General features: G+C 44.9%; 1 protein-coding gene across 7 annotated transcripts in view; it reads left to right on the top strand.

The window, feature by feature from the left end:
• Nucleotides 1–23,697, top strand: part of LOC137371375 (neuronal PAS domain-containing protein 2-like) — a 183,095-nt gene that overhangs the window by 144,839 nt on the left and 14,559 nt on the right. For 5 of the 7 annotated variants that reach the window (XM_068033871.1, XM_068033870.1, XM_068033874.1 and 2 more), the window contains 4 exons: nt 6,974–7,099; nt 12,441–12,622; nt 16,204–16,296; nt 22,072–22,255. In XM_068033871.1, the coding sequence (XP_067889972.1) occupies nt 6,974–7,099; nt 12,441–12,622; nt 16,204–16,296; nt 22,072–22,255 (585 nt within the window). Of the gene's footprint in view, nt 1–6,973; nt 7,100–12,440; nt 12,623–16,203; nt 16,297–22,071; nt 22,256–23,697 lie in introns of those variants that run through there. The other 2 variants (XM_068033872.1, XM_068033877.1) reach the window with 2 other exon arrangements.

Below are 23,697 nucleotides of genomic sequence, written 5' to 3'. Positions count from 1 at the left end.
CCACATGCAGTTACCACTTCTATGATATCCTCTAAGTTATACGCAGTGCCAGTATCTAAGCTGGTGGCTGCGCATGTAAAATTAAGTGCCTACTTACACCATCTGCAGCTTCTCGGTCAGAAGAGATTGTGGGTTTAGGGGGAAGTGGGAAATGAGAAGAAAAATTAGTATGAGGATACCATCATCTTCAATGGAATCAGCCCTGCCGCTGGCCATCGCCTTAACAATGGCCCTTCCGATAATGGCCAGTACCATCTGTAGTGTTATCTGTGTTCTTAAGTCATCTTTAAATGACAACTGCAGACTTTATATTCGGACTCAACACAAACACTATGTATTTTTTTAAATTTTAGTTTTATTTTAGAGATACAGCACTGAAACAGGCACTTCGGCCCACCGAGTCTGTGCCGACCAACAACCACCCATTTATACTAATCCTACATTAACCCCATGTTTTCTACCACATGCCCACCATTCTCCTACCACCTACCTACATTAGGGGCAATTTACAATGGGCAATTTACCTATCAACCTGCAAGTCTTTGGCTGTGGGAGGAAACCGGAGCACCCAGCGGAAACCCACGCGGTCACAGGGAGAACTTGCAAACTCCACACAGGCAGTACCCAGAACTGAACCGGGGTCGCTGGAGCTTTGAGGCTGCAGCGCTAACCACTGCGCCACTGTGCCGCCCCTTGTCTTGTTACTGTCTTACTTATTTACACTGCATGATTTCAGATACAGATCTTTTCTCGCTGTGTTTATGTGTGCTGTTTGTAAAGCAATATGCTGAATGGGTTACTCAAAATGGTGTCTCCTCATATATGTTTGATGATGTCATCAATTGCATCAGTGGCCTGATCTCGTAAAGGTACAGTTTCTTAAAGATGAAATCGCCACTGAATTACATTACACAGTCTCCTCCATGGAGCTTGGAAGAGGCAGTTACACCTCAACCCCTTGTTCCTCAGGGCTAAACTCCTGGCATTGGCTTCCATGCTATCTGTTCCCACTGCCTTCTCACCATGTGTCTGGAGAGCCTCCTGCCTCCCTGTGGATACAGGATATTTTTCCTCCTTTCCTCCTACTCTACCAAGACCTACTGTGCAGCGTTGGAAAACCATGATGGACACTTTCTCCCATGGTTTGCCACTGTTCTTTGTTGCATAGCACTATTAAAATTCACCTTCCCATTAAGAGGCAAGCTATAGGCAGTGCAGACTAGTTTTAAGTAATGCTAACAATAAATAATATTGGGCCCTCCCTGATGCATGCAGTAATGCACGGCACGCTTAGCGCCGGCTGCATGCTGAAATAATGAGAATGAGCAGGCCGCACCGACCGGAGTGGCATACCTCCTGCACTACATTGAGCGGGTGCAGGGTAATCGCATGCCCGTTTTGTGGGCTATCCAATTACTTTAATCATTTGCCCTAATGCAAGTGCAACAGGTCACTTGCAAATTGAAGATATGGTGCCATGGCTTATGTAAATCCGAATGATAATGCGGCATCTGAGAATCTGTATTTCTTTTAATAATAGATATATTTAGCACAGTTTATTTGAATATTAAAAAGAAAAAAAATGCTTTTCTATAGCGCCTTTCATGACCATGGATGTCCCAAAGTGCTTTACAGCCAGTGAAGTACTTTTGAGGTGTAGTTGGGATTGTGACATAGAAAATGCAGAAGCCAATTTGTGCACAGCAAGCTCCCACAAACAGCATTGTGATAATGACCAGATAATAAGTTTATAGGAATGTTGTTTGAGGGATAAATATTGGCCAGGACACTGGGGAAAACTCCCGTGTTTTTCTTTGAAATGCTGTCATACAATTTTTACATCCAGCTGAGAGCACAGACAGGGCCTTAGTTCAAAATCTCATCTGAAAGACAGTGGGCTGAATTTTACATTGTCCCAACGGGTCAGATGGTGGTGTGGGGGCAGCGTAAAATTGAGCGGGAGTCTCCGGGAGGCCTACCCATCCCGCTTCCACCTCCAGCCAAGTTTATAACGTCAGGCAGGGGTTGGGAAACGGCCTGCCCGCCCGAGGCCAATCAAGGCCCTTGAGTGGTCACCTAACGGCCACTTAAGGGCCCTCGCCTGCCTCCACGGGTATTTTAACCCATGGCAAGTGAGCATGCTGAGGACGTGAAAGGCGCCCAGCGATAACCGCTGGCCTTTCCGCGCCCCGGGGTGGGGGGCGCATGACAGTCAGGCACAGGGTGCCCGATTGAGGGCCATCCCCGCCTCCCAACCCACCCCCGGGACCCAAGACAACCCCCTCCCCCCAAACTACCAATCCAGCTTCACCAGGGAAGGGCCGATCCCCCAACTTACCTTCACTCCTGGCTCCCTGGCGTCGGCTGGGCTGCAGTCCCAGCAGTGGCCACCGCTCCGGGTAGCGCTGCTGGGACTAACAGCTGGCAGCCTGCTGATTGGCCGGCAGCTCACTGAGGCTACCTTCTCCCTCAAGTGGGTGAACGCTCCGCCTCGGGATAATTAAAGCCCGGGGATCCATAAAATGTGGGACAGATCCCCAGGCTAGGCGGAAGTGGGTTCACCACCGACTTTCACGTCTGTGGCGAATTCCTATCCATCTAAGGTAAAATCCAGCCCAGCACCTCCGACAGGGCAGCACTCCTTCAGTACTACGCTAGAGTGTCCGCCTGGATTATGTGCTCAACCTACTAGACCTTGTCCTCACCAATCTACCAGTTGCAGATGCATCTATCCATGACAGTATTGGTAGGAGTGACCACCACACAATCCTTGTGAAAACGAAGTCCCATCTTCACACTGAGGATAGCCTCCATCATGTTGTGCGGCACTACCACCTTATTAAATGGGATAGAGTCAGAGCAGATCTGACAGCTCAAAACTGGACATTCACGTGGACCATCAGGAGCAGCAGAATTGTATTCAAACACAATTTGTACCCTCATGGCCCGGCATATCCCCCTTTCTACCATTACCATCAAGTCGGGGGATCAACCCTGGTTCAATGAAGAGTGCAGGAGGGCATGCCAGGAGCAGCACCAGGCATACCTCAAAATGAGAATGAAACCCGGTGAAGCTAAAACACAGGACTACTTGCATGCCAAACAGTGGAGGTAGCATGCGATATAGACACAGCTAAGCAATCCCACAACCAACGGATCAGATCTAAGCTCTGCAGTCCTGCCACATCCAGTCGTGGATGGTGGTGAACAATTAAGCAACTAACAGGAAGAGGAGACTCCACAAATATCCCCATCCTCAATGAGGGAGGAGCTCAGCACATCAGTGCAAAAGAAAAGGCTGAAGCAATTGCAACCATCTTCAGCCAGAAGTGCCGAGTGGATGATCCATCTCAGCCTCCTCCTGAGGTCCCCAGCTTGACAGATGCCAGTCTTCAGCCAATCCGATTCACTCCACGTGATATCAAGAAACAGCTGAAGGCACTGGATAGTGCAAAGGCTATGGGTCCTGGCAACAGCCCGGCTGTAGTACTGAAGACTTGTGCTCCAGAACTAGCCAAGCTGATTCAGTACAGCTACAACACTGGCATCTACCCGACAATGTGGAAAATTGCCCAAGTATATACTATCCACAAAAGCTGGACAAATCCAATCCAGCCAATTACGGCCCCATCAGTCTACTCTCGATCATCAGCAAAGTGATGGAAGGTGCCGTCGACAGTGCTATCAAGCGCTACTTAAACAACAATAACCTGCTCACTGACGCTCAGTTTGGGTTCCGCCAAGCCCCTGACCTCATTACAGCCTTGGTCCAAACATGGACAAAGAAGCTGTACTCAAGAGGTGAGATGACAGTGATTGCCCATGATATCAAGGCAGCATTTGACCGAGTGTAGCATCAAGGAGCCCTAGCCAAACTGAAGTCAATGGAAATCAAGGGAAAAACTCTCCACTGGTTGGAGTTATACCTAGCACAAAGGAAGATGGTTGTGGTTGTTGGACGCCAATCATTCCAGCCCCAGGACAAAACTGTAGGAGTTCCTCAGGGTAGTGTCCTAGGCCCACCCAATTCAGCTGCTTCATAAATGACCTTCCCTCCATCATAAGTTCAGAAGTGGGGATGTTTGCTGATGACTGTACGATGTTCGGTATCATTCGCAACTCCTCAGATACTGAAGCAGACCATGTCCACATTGAGCAAAACCTGGGCAGCTTTCAGGCTTGGGCTGGTAAGTGGCAAGGAACATACGTGCCACATAAGTACAAGGCAATGACGATCTCCAATAAGAGAGAATCTAACCATCTCTCCTTGACATTCAATGGCATTACCATCACTGAATCCCCCACTACTAACATCCTGAGGGTTACCATTGACCAGAAGCAGAACTGGAGCAGCCACATAAATACTGTGGCTACAAGAGCAGGTTAGGGACTGGGAATTCTACAGCGAGTAACTCACCTCCTAACTCCCCAAAGCCTGTCCACCATCTACAAGGCACAAGTCAGAAGTGTGATGGAATACTCTCCACTTGCCTGGAGGGGTGCAACTCCAACAACACTCAGGAAGCTCAACACCATCTAGGGCAAATCAGGAAGCTTGATTGACATCCCATCCAACACCTTTAACAGTCACTCCCTTTACCACCAGCGCACAGTGGTAGCAGTGTGTACCATCTACAGGATGCACTGCAACAACTCAGCACAGCACCTTCCAAACCCGTGACCCCTTCCACCTAGAAGGACAAGGGCAACAGACGCATGGGAACACCATCATCTGCAAGTTCCTCGCCAAGTCAGACACCATCCTGACTTGGAACTAAATCGCCGTTCCTTCACTGTCACTGGATCAAAATCTTGGAACTCCCTCCCTAACAGCACTGTTGGTATACCCGCACCAAATGGACAAGAAGGCAGCTTACCACCACCTGCTCACGGGTAATTAAGTATGGGCACAAATGCTGTCCTTGCCAGCGATGCCCACATCCCATGAAAGAATAAAAAAAACTCTCTGGAGTGCCACTTGAATCCATAACCTTTGGGCTGGATTTTCAATCAGGGGTTGGGAACCAGAAATGGGGGCTGATTCCAGGTCCCAACCCCGCATGGCATGCTTTAAGCACACTCACAAGGATTTTAAAATCCTCAGTCACTTAAAGGACAGGGAGCAGGCTTACTGTCCAATCAGGGATGGTAGGCAGGCTCCCGACACTGGAGAGCTAGTGGGATCTCCTCCAGCACTCAGTGATCGGCAGTCCGACTGGCCAAGTGGGAGCTGCAATCTGAAGTCGGAAACTGCGAGGGAGAAGGCCAGGAAAGTTTATTTTGATTTTTAAAACTGCCACAGCTATATGGCCATGATCCTGAAGGGACAACCTTTCCATAGCCAGTGGCCGCAACTGGGGCCCAGCAGCCGTCATGGGTCAGGGAGGGGGTCCCTCATGTGATCCATCTCCCCCACCTCCTGCCATGAGCCCACATGTTGGACTGGATGTGGTTGAAGCTGACGTGGGATGCCCGCATTGCCGATTGGAAATTCCAAACATTAATTGACGGCAATTGGCTGCCCGCCAGGAAGGCATAGGCAGCTGATCCAACCCCGAGCCACCCTCATTCAAAATGGCTTGGGGTCGGGATCGTGACAGGGAACAGGCACTGAGGCTGGCAGTGCCAAATTGAGCGCCTGTCTGCCTCTGTTCCAGACCCCAAAGGGTGCTTCCACTGAGTCAAGACTGAAAATTAATAAAGGGCACACTGTTCCTTGTAACAAAGTTTATTTCTCTTCCCATTCTAGTCTTTCCTGTTACCATTACAGCTCAGATGTGAAGTAACATGCTCTCTTGTGACATTTCAGCTGGTGAGCAGTGATACTTTAGATTTAGATTTAGAGATACAGCACTGAAACAGGCCCTTCGGCCCACCGAGTCTGTGCCGACCATCAACCACCCATTTATACTAATCCTGCACTAATCCCATATTCCTACCACATCCCCACCTGTCCCTATATTTCCCTACCACCGACCTATACTAGGGGCAATTTATAACGGCCAATTTACCTACCAACCGGCAAGTCTTGGCTTATGGGAGGAAACCGGAGCACCCGGTGAAAACCCACGCAGACACAGGGAGAACTTGCAAACTCCACACAGGCAGTACCCAGAATTGAACGTGGGTCGCTGGAGCTGTGAGGCTGCAGTGCTAACCACTGCGCCACTGTGAAAATATCCCAGTGCTCCAATTTTTAAAAACTTTGTTCTCAAGATTTGCATTTATTGCCCATCTCTAGTTGCCTGAGAAGATGGTGATCACTCATTTCCTTGAACCGAGTCAGTTCTGGTGCTGATGCTGCTCCCTCAGTAGCTGCAGATGCTGGTGTGACAGAACAATACGACCAGTTTGTCAGAAAAGCGAACTGTTTCCGTTTGGAATTATATTACGGTACTTCTAAAGCAGTTTTCACAATCCAGCAGTTCTTTGTACAGTAATGCCACAATGTCAGCATTTCAAAGTAAAATGCTTCAAATATTTTTTTTAGATTATAAGACTCCAATTAACATGGAATTCATTTTAATATTCAAAATTTCACTCAGCAATACTGTCAGATAACTGCTTAAGAAATATTCTCCCAACGTAGGTTTCCATCAGGGAGATGCATTCAAAAGAAGTCAGAGAATTGAGACTCCAATGCCTGTCTCTAACCCAGTGTCCCTGCAGGAAGGCTCCCACTGAGTGCAGGATCACACAATTACCTCTGTAGCATATTCTGTCCATCAAAATTCACCATTGCTAATACTCCCCAACAGCACTGTGGGGGCACCTACACCACATCGACTGCAGCAATTCAAGAAGGTGCTTCACCACCACAAGGGAATTAGAGATGGGCAGTAAATGTGGCCTTGCCAGTGATGTTCACATCCCATGAACTGATTAAAAAAAACAAACAGAATGTATCTGAAGATCTGAATGTCATGAACATGGAGGAAAATCTTTTTTTAAAGCTTGCTTTTCCCCCTTTCAGTTATTGCTACAGCAACCAGCGCCTGTCAGCTTCAGTCCAATACAGCATCAAGAATCACAACAGCAAAAGCAGCAACAAATGGGTCTTATTGTGCAAGACCAGGATCTTCCCAGTAAACAGTTCCAGGTACCAATAGAATCAGCATAATCTTGTGTCTTTCCAGCAGACTCAAATGGAACAAGTATACTCACAAACAAGCTAAATTATTAGGTTTCTAACATGTAAACATAAAATGCTGGAAATATATAGCATCATTGTAGATGCTTCATTAGAAATGGGAAACTGGGAGATAGGTGGTAAGTTAGGACCGAACAAAACAATAAAATTATAAACCCCAAATGCATTTATGTTTTGCTACACTTGGACCATGTAGGAACTCTTCCCTTTAAGAGGGGAGGAAAACAAAAGGTAAAATGATGTATATGCAAATAGATGCTTTTAGGAAAGATGACTAGATGTATTATAAGATCTCTAGTCTGTGCTCCCTTTAACCAGAGTGCATTATGAAGGGTTAGTTGTCCAGCTTTTTAATTTTGCAGTACGCTCATGCACAGGTTATTGAAGGAAGAAAAAGGAGAGTATTCAGTATGTTACCCTGCCTTCCATGTCATTGAACTTCCTGTGGCAGTGGCTTGTAGTTGTGGAGATGAGAGACTTGACATTCAGAGCTATTGCCACCTCTCTCCACATAGCATGAGAAAGATTTTTTTGAGGCATCCTCCCATGCAGACCCAAAAATCTCTCTCTCCTCTGGTTGATCAACTTCAGGAGAGTTTGAAGGTCAGGCTCGCAGAAATTTTGAACTCTTCTTTTACTCCTCCTTGCAATGCCCTTAACCCCTTTTCAGCAGACCATGCCAGACCCTTCAGTGGAGGACATTCTTAAAACATTGGGCCAAATGTTAGTAGCCATCCAGTGCAGTTACCTTACAGTGAACTTTTCTATCTATCTGTTTGTCCCTCAGCCTGCTGCTGAATCCGTAGCCAGACTCAGCTTTTTAAATTAAAAGCAAAATACTGCGGATGCTGGAAATCTGAAATAAAAACAAGAAATGCTGGAACCACTCAGCAGGTCTGGCAGCAAGTCTGTGGAAAGAGAAGCAGAGTTAACGTTTCGGGTCAGTGACCCTTCTCCGGAACTGAAGAAGGTTCCGAAGAAGGGTCACTGACCCGAAATGTTAACTCTGCTTCTCTTTCCACAGATGCTGTCAGACCTGCTGAGTGGTTCCAGCATTTCTTGTTTTTATTTCAGCTTTTTAAAGCCGCATTCTAATTTTTTCACACCTACTGAACATTACTACCATTTGTCATACTGGGCCCCCACCTGCCAAGAATGAGGCATATTAATTTCACTATATGGACATTAAATTTAAAATTGTTGCTGGAAAGAAGAGAAGGCCTGTTACAAGAGCTGCCAGACTTGTATTGAGGACATTTGCATACCAATAGGAACAAGAGAGGTTATTTCCCTCATCCAGTTTAACGCACAATGGACTTTGAGCACCTGACATTGAAGGTGAGAGAGCTCAAATTTCAGGATGACTGCTGGGATAGCACCGCAGCCTCACAGCTCCGGCGACCCGGGTTCAATTCTGGGTACTGCCTGTGTGGAGTTTGCAAGTTCTCCCTGTGTCTGCGTGGGTTTCCTCCGGGTGCTCCGGTTTCCTCCCACATGCCAAGGACTTGCTGGTTGATAGGTTAATTGGCCATTATAAATTGCCCCTAGTATAGGTAGTGAAATATAGGGACAGGTGGGGATGTGGTAGGAATATGGAATTAGTGTAGGATTAGTATAATATGGGTGGTTGATGGTCGGCACAGACTCGGTGGGCCGAAGGGCCTATTTCAGTGCTGTATCTCTAAACTAAACTAAACTAAACTAAACAGATGTGGTCAGACCAGCTGGTCACATGACTAGCCTGCTTGGCAACCTGGTTTTTCTGAATTGTACAAACAGTTTAAACCGAGAAAATCTGTTTGCTCCTGGACTGAGAAGATCGCTCCTGTCTGCTCCCATCTTTTTCTCACAAGCCTCTAAATCCACAGAAGACACATGAACCCCAGGAAAGAAAAGTCTTCTACAGCAAACAAGGTTGAAGAGGAATACTGGGCCCCAACAAAAAACAAGGTCTGACTCTACAGTGAACTTGAAGAACTGTGACAAAAGCTCTTCAGATATTGCCTCAAACTTTTAATAACATAAGAAATAGGAGCAGGAGTAGGCCATTCAGCCCCTCAAGCCTGCCCCACCATTCAATAAGATCATGGCTGATCTGTCCCAGGCCTGAACTCTTCTTTCGGGCCTGCTCCGCATAACCCTCGACTCCCCGAGATTTCAAAAATCTGTCTACCTCCTCCTTCAATACATTTAGTGACCTAGCCTTCATAACTCTCTGAGGTAGAGAATTCCAGAGATTCACCACCCTCTGAGAGAAAAAATCCCTTCGCATCTCAATTTTAAATTAGTGACCCCTTATTCTGTAACTATATCCCCTAGTTCGAGATTCCCCCACAAGTGGAAACATATTCTGAACATCTACCCTGTCAAGCCCCCTTAAAATCTTATATGTTTAAATAAGATCACCTCTCATTCTTCTAAACTCCAATGAATAAAGGCCTAACCTGTTTAGCCGTTCTTGATAAGACAACCCCTTCATCCCAGGAATCAGCCTAGTGAATCCTTTCTGAACTGCCTTCAATGCTAGTATATCCTCCCTTAAATACAGGTACCAAAACTGTACACAGTACTCCAGGTGTGGCCTCATCAACACCCTGTACAGTTTCACAGGACTTCTCTATTTTAAGCTCTAACCCCATAGCAATAAAGGCCAAAATTCTATTTGCCTTGATAATTACTTGCTGCACATGCATGCTAACTTTTGGTGTTTCATGTACAAGAACACCCAGATCCCTCTGTATTGCAGTATTTTGTAGTCTTTCTCCTTCTAAATAATAATCTGCCTTTTTATTCTTCCTACCTAAGTGGATGACCTCACACTTTCCCACATTGAACTCCATCTGCCAAGTTTTTGCCCACTCACTTAACCTATATATATTGCTTTGCAAATTCTTTGTGTCCTCATCACAGCATGCCATTCCACCTATTTTTGTATTGTCAGCAAATTTGGATACACTACACTCTGTCCCTTCCTCCAAGTCATTAATATAGATAGTAAATAGTTGAGGCCCATGACCAATCCTTGTGGCACCCTACTAGATACGGCTTTCCAACCTGAAAAAGACCCATTAATCCCGACTCTCTGCCTTCTGTGTGTTCGCCAATCCTCAATCCATGCCAACACATTACCCCCAATACCCTGAGCTCTTATTTTGTGCAATAGCCTATTATGTGTCACTTTATCGAACGCCTTCTGAAAATCCAAATACGCTACATTTACCGGTTCCCCCTTATCCACTCTACTTGTTATATCCTCCAAGAACTCTAACAAATTTACCATACATGATTTCCCTTTCATAAAACCATGTTGACGCTGCTTGATTGCATTATGTTTTTCTAAATGTCCTGCTATTTCTTCCTTAATTATGGACATTTTCCCAATAACTGGTCTATAGTTTCCTGCTTTTTGTCTCCCTCCTTTCTTGAATAGGGGCGTCACATTAGTGGTTTTCCAATCCACTGGTACCCTACCGGAATCCAGTGAGTTTTGGTATATTACGACCAATGCCTCCACTATCTCTGCAGCCACTTCTTTTAAAACCCTTGGGTGCAGGCCATCAGGTCCTGGCGACTTGTCTGCCTTCAGTCCCATCAGTTCGTCAAGCAACTTTTCCCTCGTGATCGAGATTGTTACAAGTTCCTCGCCCCCATTTACACCTTGCTCTTCTATTATTGTTGGGATGTTTATAGTGTCCTCCACCATGAAGACCTATGCAAAATATTGGTTTAACTTATCCTTGTTCCATGTTATTACTTCCCCAGTCTCATCCTCTAAGGGTCCCACACTTACTTTAGCTACTCGCTTCTTTTATATACCTGTAGAAGCTCTTACTGTTTGTTTTTATATTTCTTGCCAATTTACTCTCGTAATCAATTTTCTCCCTCTTTATTCGTTTTTTAGTCATCCGCTGCTGGTTTCTAAAAAATTCCCAATCCTCTGGCCTACCACTAGCTTTCGTCGCTTTGTAGGCCTTTGTTTTTGATTTGATACTCTCATTAACTTGCTTTGTTATCCAAGGGTGGTTCATTGTTCTCATCAAGTCTTTCCTTCTGACTGGAATAAATGTTTGCTGAGTGTTATGAAATATCTGCTTAAAAGTCTGCCATTGCTCATCTACTGACTTTCCCTTTAGTCTGTTTTCCCAGCCCGCTTTAGACAATTCTTCCTTCATACCTCTGTAATTGCCCTTGTTTAAGTTGAAGACACTGGTTAGAGACCTGAGTTGCTCACCCTCAAACTGAATTTGTAATTTTATCATGTTATGATCGCTTTCCCCTAGAGGATCCTTAACTACGAGATCTCTTATTAATCCTACCTCATTACACATTACCAAATCTAAAATAGCCTGTTCCTGGGTAGGTTCTGCAACGTCTTGTTCTAAGAACCTATCCCTGATGCACTCTACAAATTCGTCTTCCATGCTAGCCTTGCCAATTTGATTTGTCCAGTCTATATGCAGATTAAAATCACCCATGATAATTGCAGTTTTATTTTTCTTCTCTTTTCTGTCTCTATTTGCATGTGTGTATCATGTATGCATGCTAGCTTGGGCGCCTTGTGTATCCATAGGCGTCAACCAAATTAGAGTTTAAGTTCAAGTTTAATAAATTTCAACCTTTCTTCTTTAAACCTAAGAAATCCTGTTTGTGCTTGTTTCTTTGCCTTATAATTGGAAAGTGGTGAACAAGGATTCACCAAGGGGGAGCTAAAACAGGGTGTGTTTAAAATTAAACCGTGTTACGGTAAGACCAGGTGAAAGCCGAGAGGGACCTCTAGACACCTTTCTCACCTGATCGTAACACATTTTACATGGGGATTGCGCTGGAGATCCTCCAGTGAAACTCGCTGCCACATGGAATGTTTGTGGTGAATAGCATAGATGCATTTAAGGGAAAGCTAAATAAGTACGTGAGGGAGAAAAGAATAGAGGGATATACTGATGAAGTAAGTTGAGAGGAGGTTTGTGTGGAATATAAATACTGACAAAGACCTGTTGGGCCAAATAGCCTGTTTCTGTGCTGTAAAATTAAATGTAATTCTATGTAATGGATATACAAATAAGCTGATTCACAAAGTTGTGGCAGATTCAGCTTTCAGGGCATTGGTGGGTGCAAATACGGCACAACGCACCACATGGAATTTCGAGAGCTGCATGTCTTGGTCCTTGATAACAGTGATACGATATCTGATATATTTAATACTAAATGCAGAATTTTATGTGCTAAACAGAATATTTGGACTTTGATTTTCTTGCTGAACAAGACTATTTGTGTTTTTATTTTTTCATAGAATGCTAAAATGATACATGCTGGACAGGTTGTGCAGACTTCCCTGCCCAATCTATCCTCTGGAAGCTTGGCATTACATTTCAGCAGTCCCATGATGTTCTCTCAGGCCCCTACGATGACACTGCAGAGTGATGGCACTATTGGTCATTCAGGTCCTAACTTCAGTCCTGATAGGCAACTAAGGTAATAGCAACTTAATTTCATAAATTACAATCAATGGACAAGAACTAAAAAATATACTTAAAGAATAAACTATCAGAAAAACATTATCTTATGGAGTGTCTATCTGGGATTTGGATGACAGCAATTGAGCACACTGCCCTTTTACCTTTGGAACCAAAGCTTCATTAACCTCTCTGATTTCAACCTGATTCTCAGGTTTATTGTGCATATAATAGACCAAATTTTCAGGGAAAGTTGCCAATCTCAGTAAATGTAAAGCTGGGTATGAAAGTTTTTAAAAACTTTCACTGGGGCAGTAGAAGTGCTTTTTTTGTAAGTCCTGGTGTTGGCAAAGAGTAGTGGGTGTTTTATTTTGTATCTGGTTGCTCTATATCTCATCTGGCAGTGATTGATGCTGGCACAGCTTGATTAAAAATAGAGAAGTTTACATTTCCCACTACTTTAAATCAATTATCACAATATTATGGATGAGAAAATATGAATTGAGTTTTAATTTTAGGAACAGAGTAGCGGTGGGATAAAAGTTCTGCTCACCCTCTGACTCTATTGTTTACAATAGCTGGTGGGCTCTCAGCATGATGCCAAAAGGAAGCCCACCAGTGCAACAGAGGGAAGCTTCTGATTGAAGGAGCTTAAATATGAGAAGAGCCCTGAAGAAAGAAGTAGGTCTTGGCAGAAAGGCCCTCTCCATCGATCAGAAGAAATCAAGGCATTTATTGCTGCTACCCTGTGCCTACTGACACCCTCCACCAGTTCTTGGGAGCAATGATAACAGGCAGACAGGAATAGGGAGGCCAGGCTCCCGCCGGCATTTACATGGAGTGGGTGGGAAAAGGGCAGCCAGTGGCAGTCCTAGAACAAATGTGGGAAGGGAAATTGAGTAGGTGTGGGGAGGCAGTGGTAGAACTCATTTCCTGTTTTCCTCCAAAATCCTGCCTACTTTCAGGCAGAATCACAAAAGAAAATCCAACCGGATTGGGCCAGAATTTGCTGTCAAAATAGTGGAGAGGCTAATGGTGCTCACTGTTATTTATACATGAACAGTAGAACAACTTTCAGAGAGGAGCAGACGTGCAGTTAAGTATCCAAAAGTTGTTGACCAAGTTTTGCTGCTCTACCACTAGCTTTGCAAAAACAGCATTTCACTTTCTGCCTCATCTTTGAAATGTATTGGAAGTCATGAGGTTATTCCATTTGTGTGGTAGATACAAACTAAACCCCTTGCAGTAAAACCTGGCTACCCGACCCGAACCCGACTAGACCCAACTACATGTGTTGGGTTCGGGTCGGGTCGGAATTCCGAGTCCAGCATTCGGGCTTGGGTCGGGTCGGGCCGGACACTGCTTCCGTGAGGTCATGGGATCAGGATTACCCATGATTCCCCACAACTCCAGCTGCAGGCATAGCAGGTTCGGTTGGCTAATGTCAGGTCGGGCCCGTGTCAGGTTTTAATTTTATACTTGAGCCAGGCTTTACCTTGCAGATATTTTGGGCTAGTAATTACCGACCTTTTTAATGTTGTGCAACTTGATAAGTACTGCCAATCAACCTCCCCGGCCCAGAATTTGAACAATTAAAAGTGTCCAGTCGCATTCCTTAAAATATAAATTGTCAGAGATTTTTAAAATATCAAATGTAAATTTTTTATCAATTTTTCCCTTTCCGTCTCTTTTTCTCTCTCTTATTCCAATCTTTCTTTCCTCTCTTTACTTCTCTTTCTGTACCTGATTTGGCATTGAATTCACCCACTCTAATTTACATTTCCTTCTCAGTCCTTGAACTTTTTATTTCAAAATCCTTCAATCTGATTGGTTAAGGAGATACACAGTTGCTTGCCCAGTTCACTCAGGTCCCAGATGCCCAGTTTCCTTTGCCGCATCATTATCAGCTCGCACTTCCAGCAACTTACGATGCAAAGAATTGTGAAACCTAAATGTACATGAACAAGTCTAACTAACTTCAGATGCCTTTGATGCCCTGCACAGCAAACTCAGGGCCATTACATTTTATGCTTCACAAATTCATACTTTAGTCTATCTCTTCACATTGGCAACAGATTAAAGGGTTACATTTTTAGCCTGTTAATTTAGTTCCAAAAAGTTATAAGGCAGTTAGCCCAAATTTTATTCTGCAATCCTTGGTTCAGATTTAGTTCTTTGCCACAGGACCAGCTTTCAGCATACACCTTTATCCCTTTTTAAGGAAGTATTTTTGCAGAGAATCATGATTGGGGAGAAACTACAAGAAAAATACCATGGAGTAGCTTATTGTCATTTGAATCCCTTGATAAGATTTTCTTTATAATCTCTACTACCTGTTAATTATCATTATAAAATATGCAGCAGCTATTTTTAGCAATGCAAATTCAATCTGATTTGTTGCCATGTGCTGCGGGGTGCAGTAGATGTTACTGTTTTCAGTGGCAGTTATCATATCAGAAGTCAGCAGAGCACTTGCTGTGTCTTGCAGAGTGATCATTAGTTCTGCTGATCGTTGTCAATGAAAACCTGCAGTTGGCTGCGGTTAACAATGCTGGACTCAAATGTCTAAAAATGTTCACAGTGCACAGGTGCATAAATCATTTATCATAACCAATGACTCAAAGGCAAAAGTGCTACCACTGAGCCTAGTTTACACTTTCATAGAGAGATTCCCTCGAAGCATCCATTGTCCCAATTAACAGATTGGAAGCAGTGAAATTGGAATGCTAAAACTTATGCGACAAACACGCTTCACCAGAAAAAAAACAGGCAAAATAAAGGTGAAAATAAGATTTGGAAAGCTGCCATTATAATTGGAGGCTAAATAAGTTTGTATTCAAAGGCTAGGTCCTGGATGCCTAAACTATGTGAACAAAGTTATGAATCAGTCTTTTTCTGGAAAAATTTTGGATGAAGCATTTACATTCCACTGATGTTACCTCGGCTGCATTAACATATTGATATGAAGTTCCCACTATTCTGGGAGAAGCTTTCTGATCCAGATGTGCACTTGTCTGGAGATGCAGACCATGTAAGTGATTTTCATCCATGCTTCTGGTCAGTTTCAACCATTTATAGGGTATAATCAACATGAAAATCCATACTGTGGTCTTTCATCTACTGCAAAACTGTGATCCAAAATCCTTAAAAATTTAACTGCAGTCTGAATGGGTCGTAACTCCAGCCTCAGACATATCACAGCTACTTAAGGTTGACCAATCTCATAAAATCAATCAATTGGTGTTTCTATCCCCAGAGGGAATATCTTAGAATAGGAGGCATTGATCAATATTGAGAAAAAAATTGTAGGGCTATGGGGAAAAGGCTAGGAGTGGGACTAGGTAAGTTGCTCTTGCAGAAAGTTAACACGGACCTGATGGGTCAAAAGGCCTCCATCTGTGCTGTAACTATTCTATGATTCTATATTTGCAAGTAGGTGTTCAGCACATATAACAAGTCTTTTAAGCACCACTCAATCGATCTAATGCACCTGAGATAGTCACCTGATCCAAGTCAAAATAGAAAAAAATAACACATGCTTTGAAATTGCTATTGTGGAAATGTGAGATATTTTCTCATGGTTTTCTTTTTCCTTTTAAGGATGCTACTCAGTCAACCCATTCAACCAATGATGCCCATTACATGCCACACTAGACAACCGACAGAATTCAGTACTACTAGACAACAAGCTAAGTACGTCAAAACTATTTAAGGATTTAAATGCCCTAGCTCTGTTCTTTGTAAAATTTTATGTATTATGGCTGTGTGCACTTTCATATGTTTGGTTTGGATTGAAGAGCATTTTTGTAACCAATAAGTATAGCAAGGGTGAACTGCAACATTTATAGCAATCTCCGATTTGATTTGAATGAAAAGATCTATATGAAGAAATTGAAGTTGGTAGTAAATGATACGTGCTTATAGAAATTAATCTATAATAATAATACTGTTTTTGTCTGTCCGGACTCCTGCAACGCCTCTCCACTGTCGTCCAACTGGGTGGGTCTGCTCTCACCTGCTTCCATTCTTATCTATCTAATCATAGCCAGAGAATCACTTGTAATGGTTTCACGTCCTGATCCCGCACCATTACCTCTGGTGTCCCCAAGGGTCTAACCTTGGCCCCCTCCTAGTTCTCATCTATATGCTGCCCCCAGCGACATCATCCAAAAGCACAGCGTTAGTTTTCGCATGTATGCTGACGACACTCAGCTCTACCTCACCACCACTTCTCTTGACTCTTCCACTGTTGCTAAATTATCAGATTGCTTATCCGACATCCAGTACTGGATGAGCAGAAATTTCTTTCAATTAAATATTGGGAAGACTGAAGCCATTGTTTTCAGTTCCCACTCCAAACTCCGTTCTCTAGCTACTGACTTGATCCCTCTCCCTGGCAACTGTCTGAAATTGAACCAGTCTGTTTGCAACTTTGATGTCACATTTGACCCCGAAATGAGCTTCTGACCTCATATTTATGCCATCATTAAGACCGCCTAGTTCCACCTCTAACATCTTGAGACTTTGTCCCTGCCTCAGCTTATCTGCTGCTGAAACCCTCATTCATGCTTTTGTTACCTCTAGACTTGACTATTCTAACATTCCACTCTCCGTAAACTTGAGGTCATCCAAAACTCTGCTGCCTGTGTTTTAACCCGCACCAAGTCCCGATCCCCTGTCACCCCTGTGCTTGGTGACCTACATTGGCTCCCAGTCAAGCAATGTCTTGATTTTAAAATTCTCATCCTCGCCCCTCCCTATCTCTGTAATCTCATCCAGACCCACAATACTCTTAGATACCTCTAATTCTGGCCTCTTAATCACTCCACCACTGATGGCTGTAGTGTTTTCTGTTCACTTGAGGCTACCATGAGCACATGAGCCAGCAGATGGAGCTGAAAGAGAAAGTGAAAGTAAAACTGAATTACATTCAACAGCATGCTGCCTTTGTCTCAGTCTCTGCCTCATATTTCTCACTAAACTCGGCTGAATCTCACCTCAGTTCTGAGAACATCAAAGTAGCAGCATTTTCAGTTGCCTAGGCCCTGAGCTCTGGATACCCTCCCTACACCTTTCCACCTCACTTTCGTCCTTTAAGACATTCCATAAAACCTGTATATTTGGCCAAGCTTTTGGTCATCTGACCTAATTATCTCCTTTTGTGGCTTGGTGTCATATTTTGTTTTATAATGTACCTGTGAAGCACCTTTGGACGTTTAATGCGTTAAAGATGCTATATAAATAAAAGTTGTTGTTGATTGGCCAGTTTAAGGGGCACAACTGTTGGTGTGTTGAGTTGGTGGGCGGTGCCTGGTGAATGTGGGGGCAAGTGGGGTGCATGGAGGACTGGAGCGCATGATGCATGTGCAGCTGCCAATGGTTGGTGGCGGTGGCAGTGGTGGGGTGGGGGTTTGGCGGAGAACAAAAACAGCAGAAGGTAAGGGGAGCCCAGCAACAAAGTTACCCTGGCTGGAGGATTGTTTCTGTGAGCGAGGGGATGAGCTGGATGAGAGGGATGGGGATGGATGACATGGGAGGGATGGAAGGAATGGGATAGGGATGGCATGGGAGGGGTAGATGGGATGATGAATTGGTTATGTAGCAAATGGTGGGGACAATTATTTGATAGAACATTATTATTCAAAAGCTATTATTTGTGCTAAAAATTAAGATTCACCAAATTTGAATGAAAAAGTTTTAGAAAAGCTGCCAGGTGAATTAAAAGAACATATCTACGTTGATTCTATAGACCAAGATGATGATAACACTCTATACCCTCTACACAGTCTAACTCCAATGGACATGCCACCACACAAACTTAGACTCAAGGAAAGAGCAGCTTTAATGTTGCTACAAAACCTGAATCCTAAACAAAGAATTTGTCATGGAACAAGATTGGTAGTTGGGAAGCCGTTTTCTTCAATGATAGATGCTGAAACTCTAACAGGCAGATTTCAAAGAAATTGAGTGTTTGTTCCTTGAATAATATTGAGCTCATCAGATGTAAACTTGCCTTTTTGACTCAAGAGGAAACAGTTCCCAATTAAGCTTTCATATTCTATGGCTATAAACAAGTCACAAAGCCAGACTTTTGACAAATTTGGATTTATATTTCCTAAATCTGTTTTTACACATGGACAGCTTTATATAGCTTTTCCTAGAGTGAGAAGTTTTGATTCTGTTAAAGTCTTCAGCGAAAGAATAACGATAAATCCTGTATTTAAAGTAGTACTGTTGCAACATCCCCAGCATATACACCCTACTGAGCCAACAGCGCTTGAGATAGCTTGGCCATGTGAGCCGCATGGAAGATGGCAGGATCCCCAAGGATGCATTGTACAGCGAGCTCGTCAGTGGTATCAGACCCACCGGCTGTCCATGTCTCCGCTTTAAAGACGTCTGCAAATGCGATATGAAGTCCTGTGACATTGACCACAAGCCGTGGGAGTCAGTTGCCAGTGATCACCAGAGCTGGTGGACAGCCATAAAGGCGGGGCTAAAGTGTGACGAGTCGAACAGACTTAGCAGTTGGCAGGAAAAAAGACAGAAGCACATGGGGAAAGCCAACTGTGTAAAAGCCCCGACAACCAATTTTATCTGCAGCACCTGTGGAAAAGTCTGTCACTCTAGAATTGGCCTTTATAGCCACTCCAGGCGCTGCTCCACAAACCACTTACCTCCTCTAGGCGCTTACCCATTGTCTGTTGGGACAAGGAGTCCAAAGAAGAAGAAGAAGACTGATCTGTATCTGAAATCATGCAATGTAAATAAGTAAGACAGTAACAAGACAAGGGGCGGCACAGTGGCGCAGTGGTTAGCACCGCAGCCTCACAGCTCCAGCGACCCGGGTTCAATTCTAGGTACTGCCTGTGTGGAGTTTGCAAGTTCTCCCTGTGTCTGCGTGGGTTTTCGCCGGGTACTCTGGTTTCCTCCCACCACCAAAGACTTGCAGGTTGATAGGTAAATTGGCCATTATAAATTGCCCCTAGTATAGGTAGGTGGTAGGGGAATATAGGGACAGGTGGGGATGTGTTAGGAATATGGGATTAGTGTAGGATTAGTATAAATGGGTGGTTGATGGTCGGCACAGACTCGGTGGGCCGAAGGGCCTGTTTCAGTGCTGTATCTCTAAATAAAATAAAATAAAAAGACTGTTGCAATAACGATACTAATTTGACTGCAGATGTTTTGTGGGTCTCTGCTAGTATATATTAATTTACAGCAACCCAATGCTAGAAAATAAAATATTTTTTTAAGGCAGTGTTTTGCACCAGAATGTGACACTAAAGGGCTCAATGTATCTTCTTGGCTAAATAAAGACTACACTCTTCTTGGTTGTACATATAATTTTGTGCTGGAGTCATGTTCAGAAGTTTGTCAATCTAGGGAAAGAAGGGGCTGGATTTTACCTTAGGCGGACGGGAATTTCACATCAGTGGCGAACCCCCTTCCACCTAGCCCGGGGATCTGTCCCGCATTTTACGGGTCCCCGGGCTTTAATTGTCCTGAGGCGGGACTTCCACCCACTTGAGGGAGGAGGTCCCGCCTCAGTGAGCTGCTGGCCAATCAGCGGGCAGGCAGCTCTTAGTCCCAGCAGCGCCACCGGGAGCGGTGGCCACTGCTGGGACTGCAGCCCAGCCAACCAGATGGATCCAAGAGTGAAGGCAGGTAGCGGGTAGCGTCACCAGAGGGGTCGGTCCTTCCTTGGTGAGGCTGGAGTGGTCGTTCGGGGGGGAGGGGACATCTCCTGGGAGTGGGTTGGGAGGCGGGGTGGCCCTCAATCAGGCACCCTGTGCCTGATTGCCATGCCACCCCCGCACCCCCTCCCCCCGATAAAATTCCCGTGGAGGCGGGCGAGGGCCCTTAAGTGGCCGTTAAGTGGCCACTTAAGGGCCTTGATAGGCCTCGGGCGGGCGGGCCATTTCCCATCCCCCGCCCAACGCCGTAAACTTGGCCGGAGGCGGAAGCGGGGTGGCTAGGCCTCCCGGAGCCTGCCGCTCAATTTTACGTCGTCCCCAAGCCACGATCCGACCCGCTGGGGCAAAGTAAAATTCAGCCCAAGGTCTTAAAGTCTTAACAGGATTTATTTTCTGTTCGGTGATCCATTGGACCAAATTCTTTCCAGCATTATTTTAGGGCGGGTGTTACAAATGTTGACTCTACATGTTCTCTTCATTTTACTGTCAACAATCACTCCTGAAAGCAGACCTTATGATCTGGTGCTTGCCCATACTGCTTTACACAATAGCATGACCTAGAGATGTAACAATATATCATGATGCCTGCATATGCCTCAAATTCATTTCTGCAATCTTCTGAAAGGCAAACTGATTAACACTTGAGTGAAATTAAAGTAGATACCATTATTGAACTGCTTTATTTTACAGTCAGCAAGCAAGCATACAGAGTAACCATTACAGTAAATTGTGCCTTTTTAAATATACTTAATTCAGTCTATCCTTATAAAAAGAAAAACTATAAAATATACCACACTGCCCGTGTTAATGGGCTAAGTAACATCAAAGGCAAGATACTGCATATGCTGTAAATCTGGAATAAGATTAGAAATTACTGCAATTACGCAATAGATCAGGCAGCATCTGTGAAGAAAGAAACAGAGTTAACATTTCGGGTCTATGACCTTCTGTCAGAAAATGTTACAAGTGTTACAAAGGCAGGGAAAGGAGGGGAGAGGAGGAGGAAAGAACAAAAATTGTTGAAGGTATGTGATAAGATGGAAGACAAGAGTGATTTAAATGACAAAAGAGATGCTAGTGCAAAAGGAGGTGGTAATAGGACAAGTAAAGAGACAAAGGATGGGTCGAGAGGAGTTGTAAATGGCAATAGCAGAATCATTAGCAACATCTGTTGTCCAAAAAAATGGAAGCAGTGGTTATGATGTGATGGCTAAGTAACACTATTGTTTGGTCAACCCTTTCACTGACCTCTGACCTAGGCTTTGTATAATCCTGGTCAGCTCTCATTTTAAGGAGACCTAGACCCTTACCTCCCTCTCTCAGCAGATTGGCTAACTGACTTTGAATATGCACTTCTGCTTTCCTTTGCCCTATAGTTAGACAAGAAATTGGAAAGTTGAATTCTGACCCTGTTTGGTGGCTGACCAGTAAAGTTGCCTATTATCTGGCTTCTCCCCTGCTCCCCACCGCCCCCCCCCCCCCCCCCCACCCGCCCTCCACCCAAGGTGAAGGGTCCTAGAAACTAACTTCTCCTGTTTTCTAAATTAATAAAGCCATCCCAACACAATGGGGGCATATTTAAATTTTATTGCCAATGACAGCATATCAGCACTTTACACGCCACTTAATTTTATTTTCCTTTGATATCAAATGGCATTTAGTTGTGTAGCTAATAACTGCACTAACAATATGTATCTAAAGTGAGTTATTTGTGCATTTTGATGATGTTGGCATTGACACAATATTTCATTACATAAATGTTTCTCAACAGGTACCCACAAGGACAACAGTTGCCTCAAAGTTTGGCACCCCAGCCAGTTAGAAATAGTGTACCAATGATCTCCAATGCAGTGCTTATGGGTCAAATAATAACATCTCCAGGATTTTCTATACCACAGCCATCTCTGTCTCAGCAAACTATGCAACTTCAACAGCAGCCGCAACACTACTTACAGGTTGGTCCCTGCTGAGGATCTTGTAGTCATAACCAACCAAAATGTGTTTAGGTTTAAAAGTCTGACAACTACTTGGTGTGATTTTATCATATTATTGTTTCACTATGATAGGTTTGTGTGTCTCTTGTTTGCTGTATACATACTAACACTCACCTCTGAGTCAGAAGGTTGAGAGTTCAGGTCCCATCCCACAATTTGAGCGCCCAATTTAGGTGGACACTTCAGTGCACTGCTTTTTCAGAGGCGATGTCTTTCTGATGAGATGATAAACCAAGGCTCCATTCTCCTGTTAAGATAGTTGTAAAAGTAATCCTATGTTACATCCCACACGATTTTCCTTTTCATTGACTGGAAAATATTGGGCTGACTTTTAGATCAGCGGCAAGCTTCAAAGATGATGGGGCACACGCGCGGGATTTGCTCCGCAGAGCCACCGCCATATTAAATGCGGCAGCTCATTTACATAGCCAGGGCGGACTGCCCCGCCCCCCCATGATGACATGGAGGGGGCGGGCGGTCCGTCTCCATCAATGGCGTCTGGTGCTCCACGCAGGCACCGGTGCCATTGTTAAAGGGCTTCAAGCCCTCCAACTTGATTTTAATTTTTAAAGTTATAGGCAGTATAAATTTAAGGCTGCATTTGCTGACAATGCTACTACTAGGTGGTGCTGCAGTGACACATGCGCAAATGCAGCATGTGCCACTAAAACGTCACAGTCTGCGACTTCAGGCAGCTGCTAGGACTAAAGATGGCGCTGCTCAAATAATCACACGAAGACAATTTGACCTAAGCACATGGCAGCAGACAATGGCAGGAGGGAGCAAACGGGCTGGGGCTGGGGGGAGCGGAGCAGGGGGTCGGGGGGTGGTGCCCGGGGGGACAGGGGAGCAGACCGGGCTGGGGACGGGGGGTGGGGGGCGAAGCAGAGCGGGCCGGTGAAAGTGGGGGGGGACGCGGAGCGGGCCGGGAACGGGGGGGAGCAGAGCGGTCAAAAGAGCGGAGCGGCCATAGAGAGCAGTGGGGGAGGGGGGGAGCGGAGCGGCGAGGGGGGGAGCGGAGCGGCCAAAATAGCGGAGCAGCGAGGGGGGAGCGGAGCGGCAGGAGAGAGCAGCGAGGAGGGGAGTGGAGCTTGACGCATGGGTGAATACATTAGCATTGCATTGCTGTACGCGTAAAGTGCATGCGCAGAGGCTGACCAGGCGCGTTGCCTGAAGATGCACACGTCACGCAATGATGTTATCGGCGCATGCGCTAACCAGTCCTGGCAAGTCGGAACACAGCGCACGCGTAGAGAGCAGGAGCCCGTTTGCGCAAGGGCACACCTTGGCGCAGCCTGATGACGTCAGTGGCCGGCTGCGTTGTCAGGAATCACTTTGTAAATTTAAAGTGAAAAACGTCATAAATGTTTCAAGACCCTCTCCCACCCCCCAATGACTAAACG

Source organism: Heterodontus francisci, chromosome 6, assembly GCF_036365525.1.
Source record: "Heterodontus francisci isolate sHetFra1 chromosome 6, sHetFra1.hap1, whole genome shotgun sequence".
Lineage (NCBI taxonomy): Eukaryota > Metazoa > Chordata > Chondrichthyes > Heterodontiformes > Heterodontidae > Heterodontus > Heterodontus francisci.
This window is presented reverse-complemented; position numbering and strand designations above follow the sequence as displayed.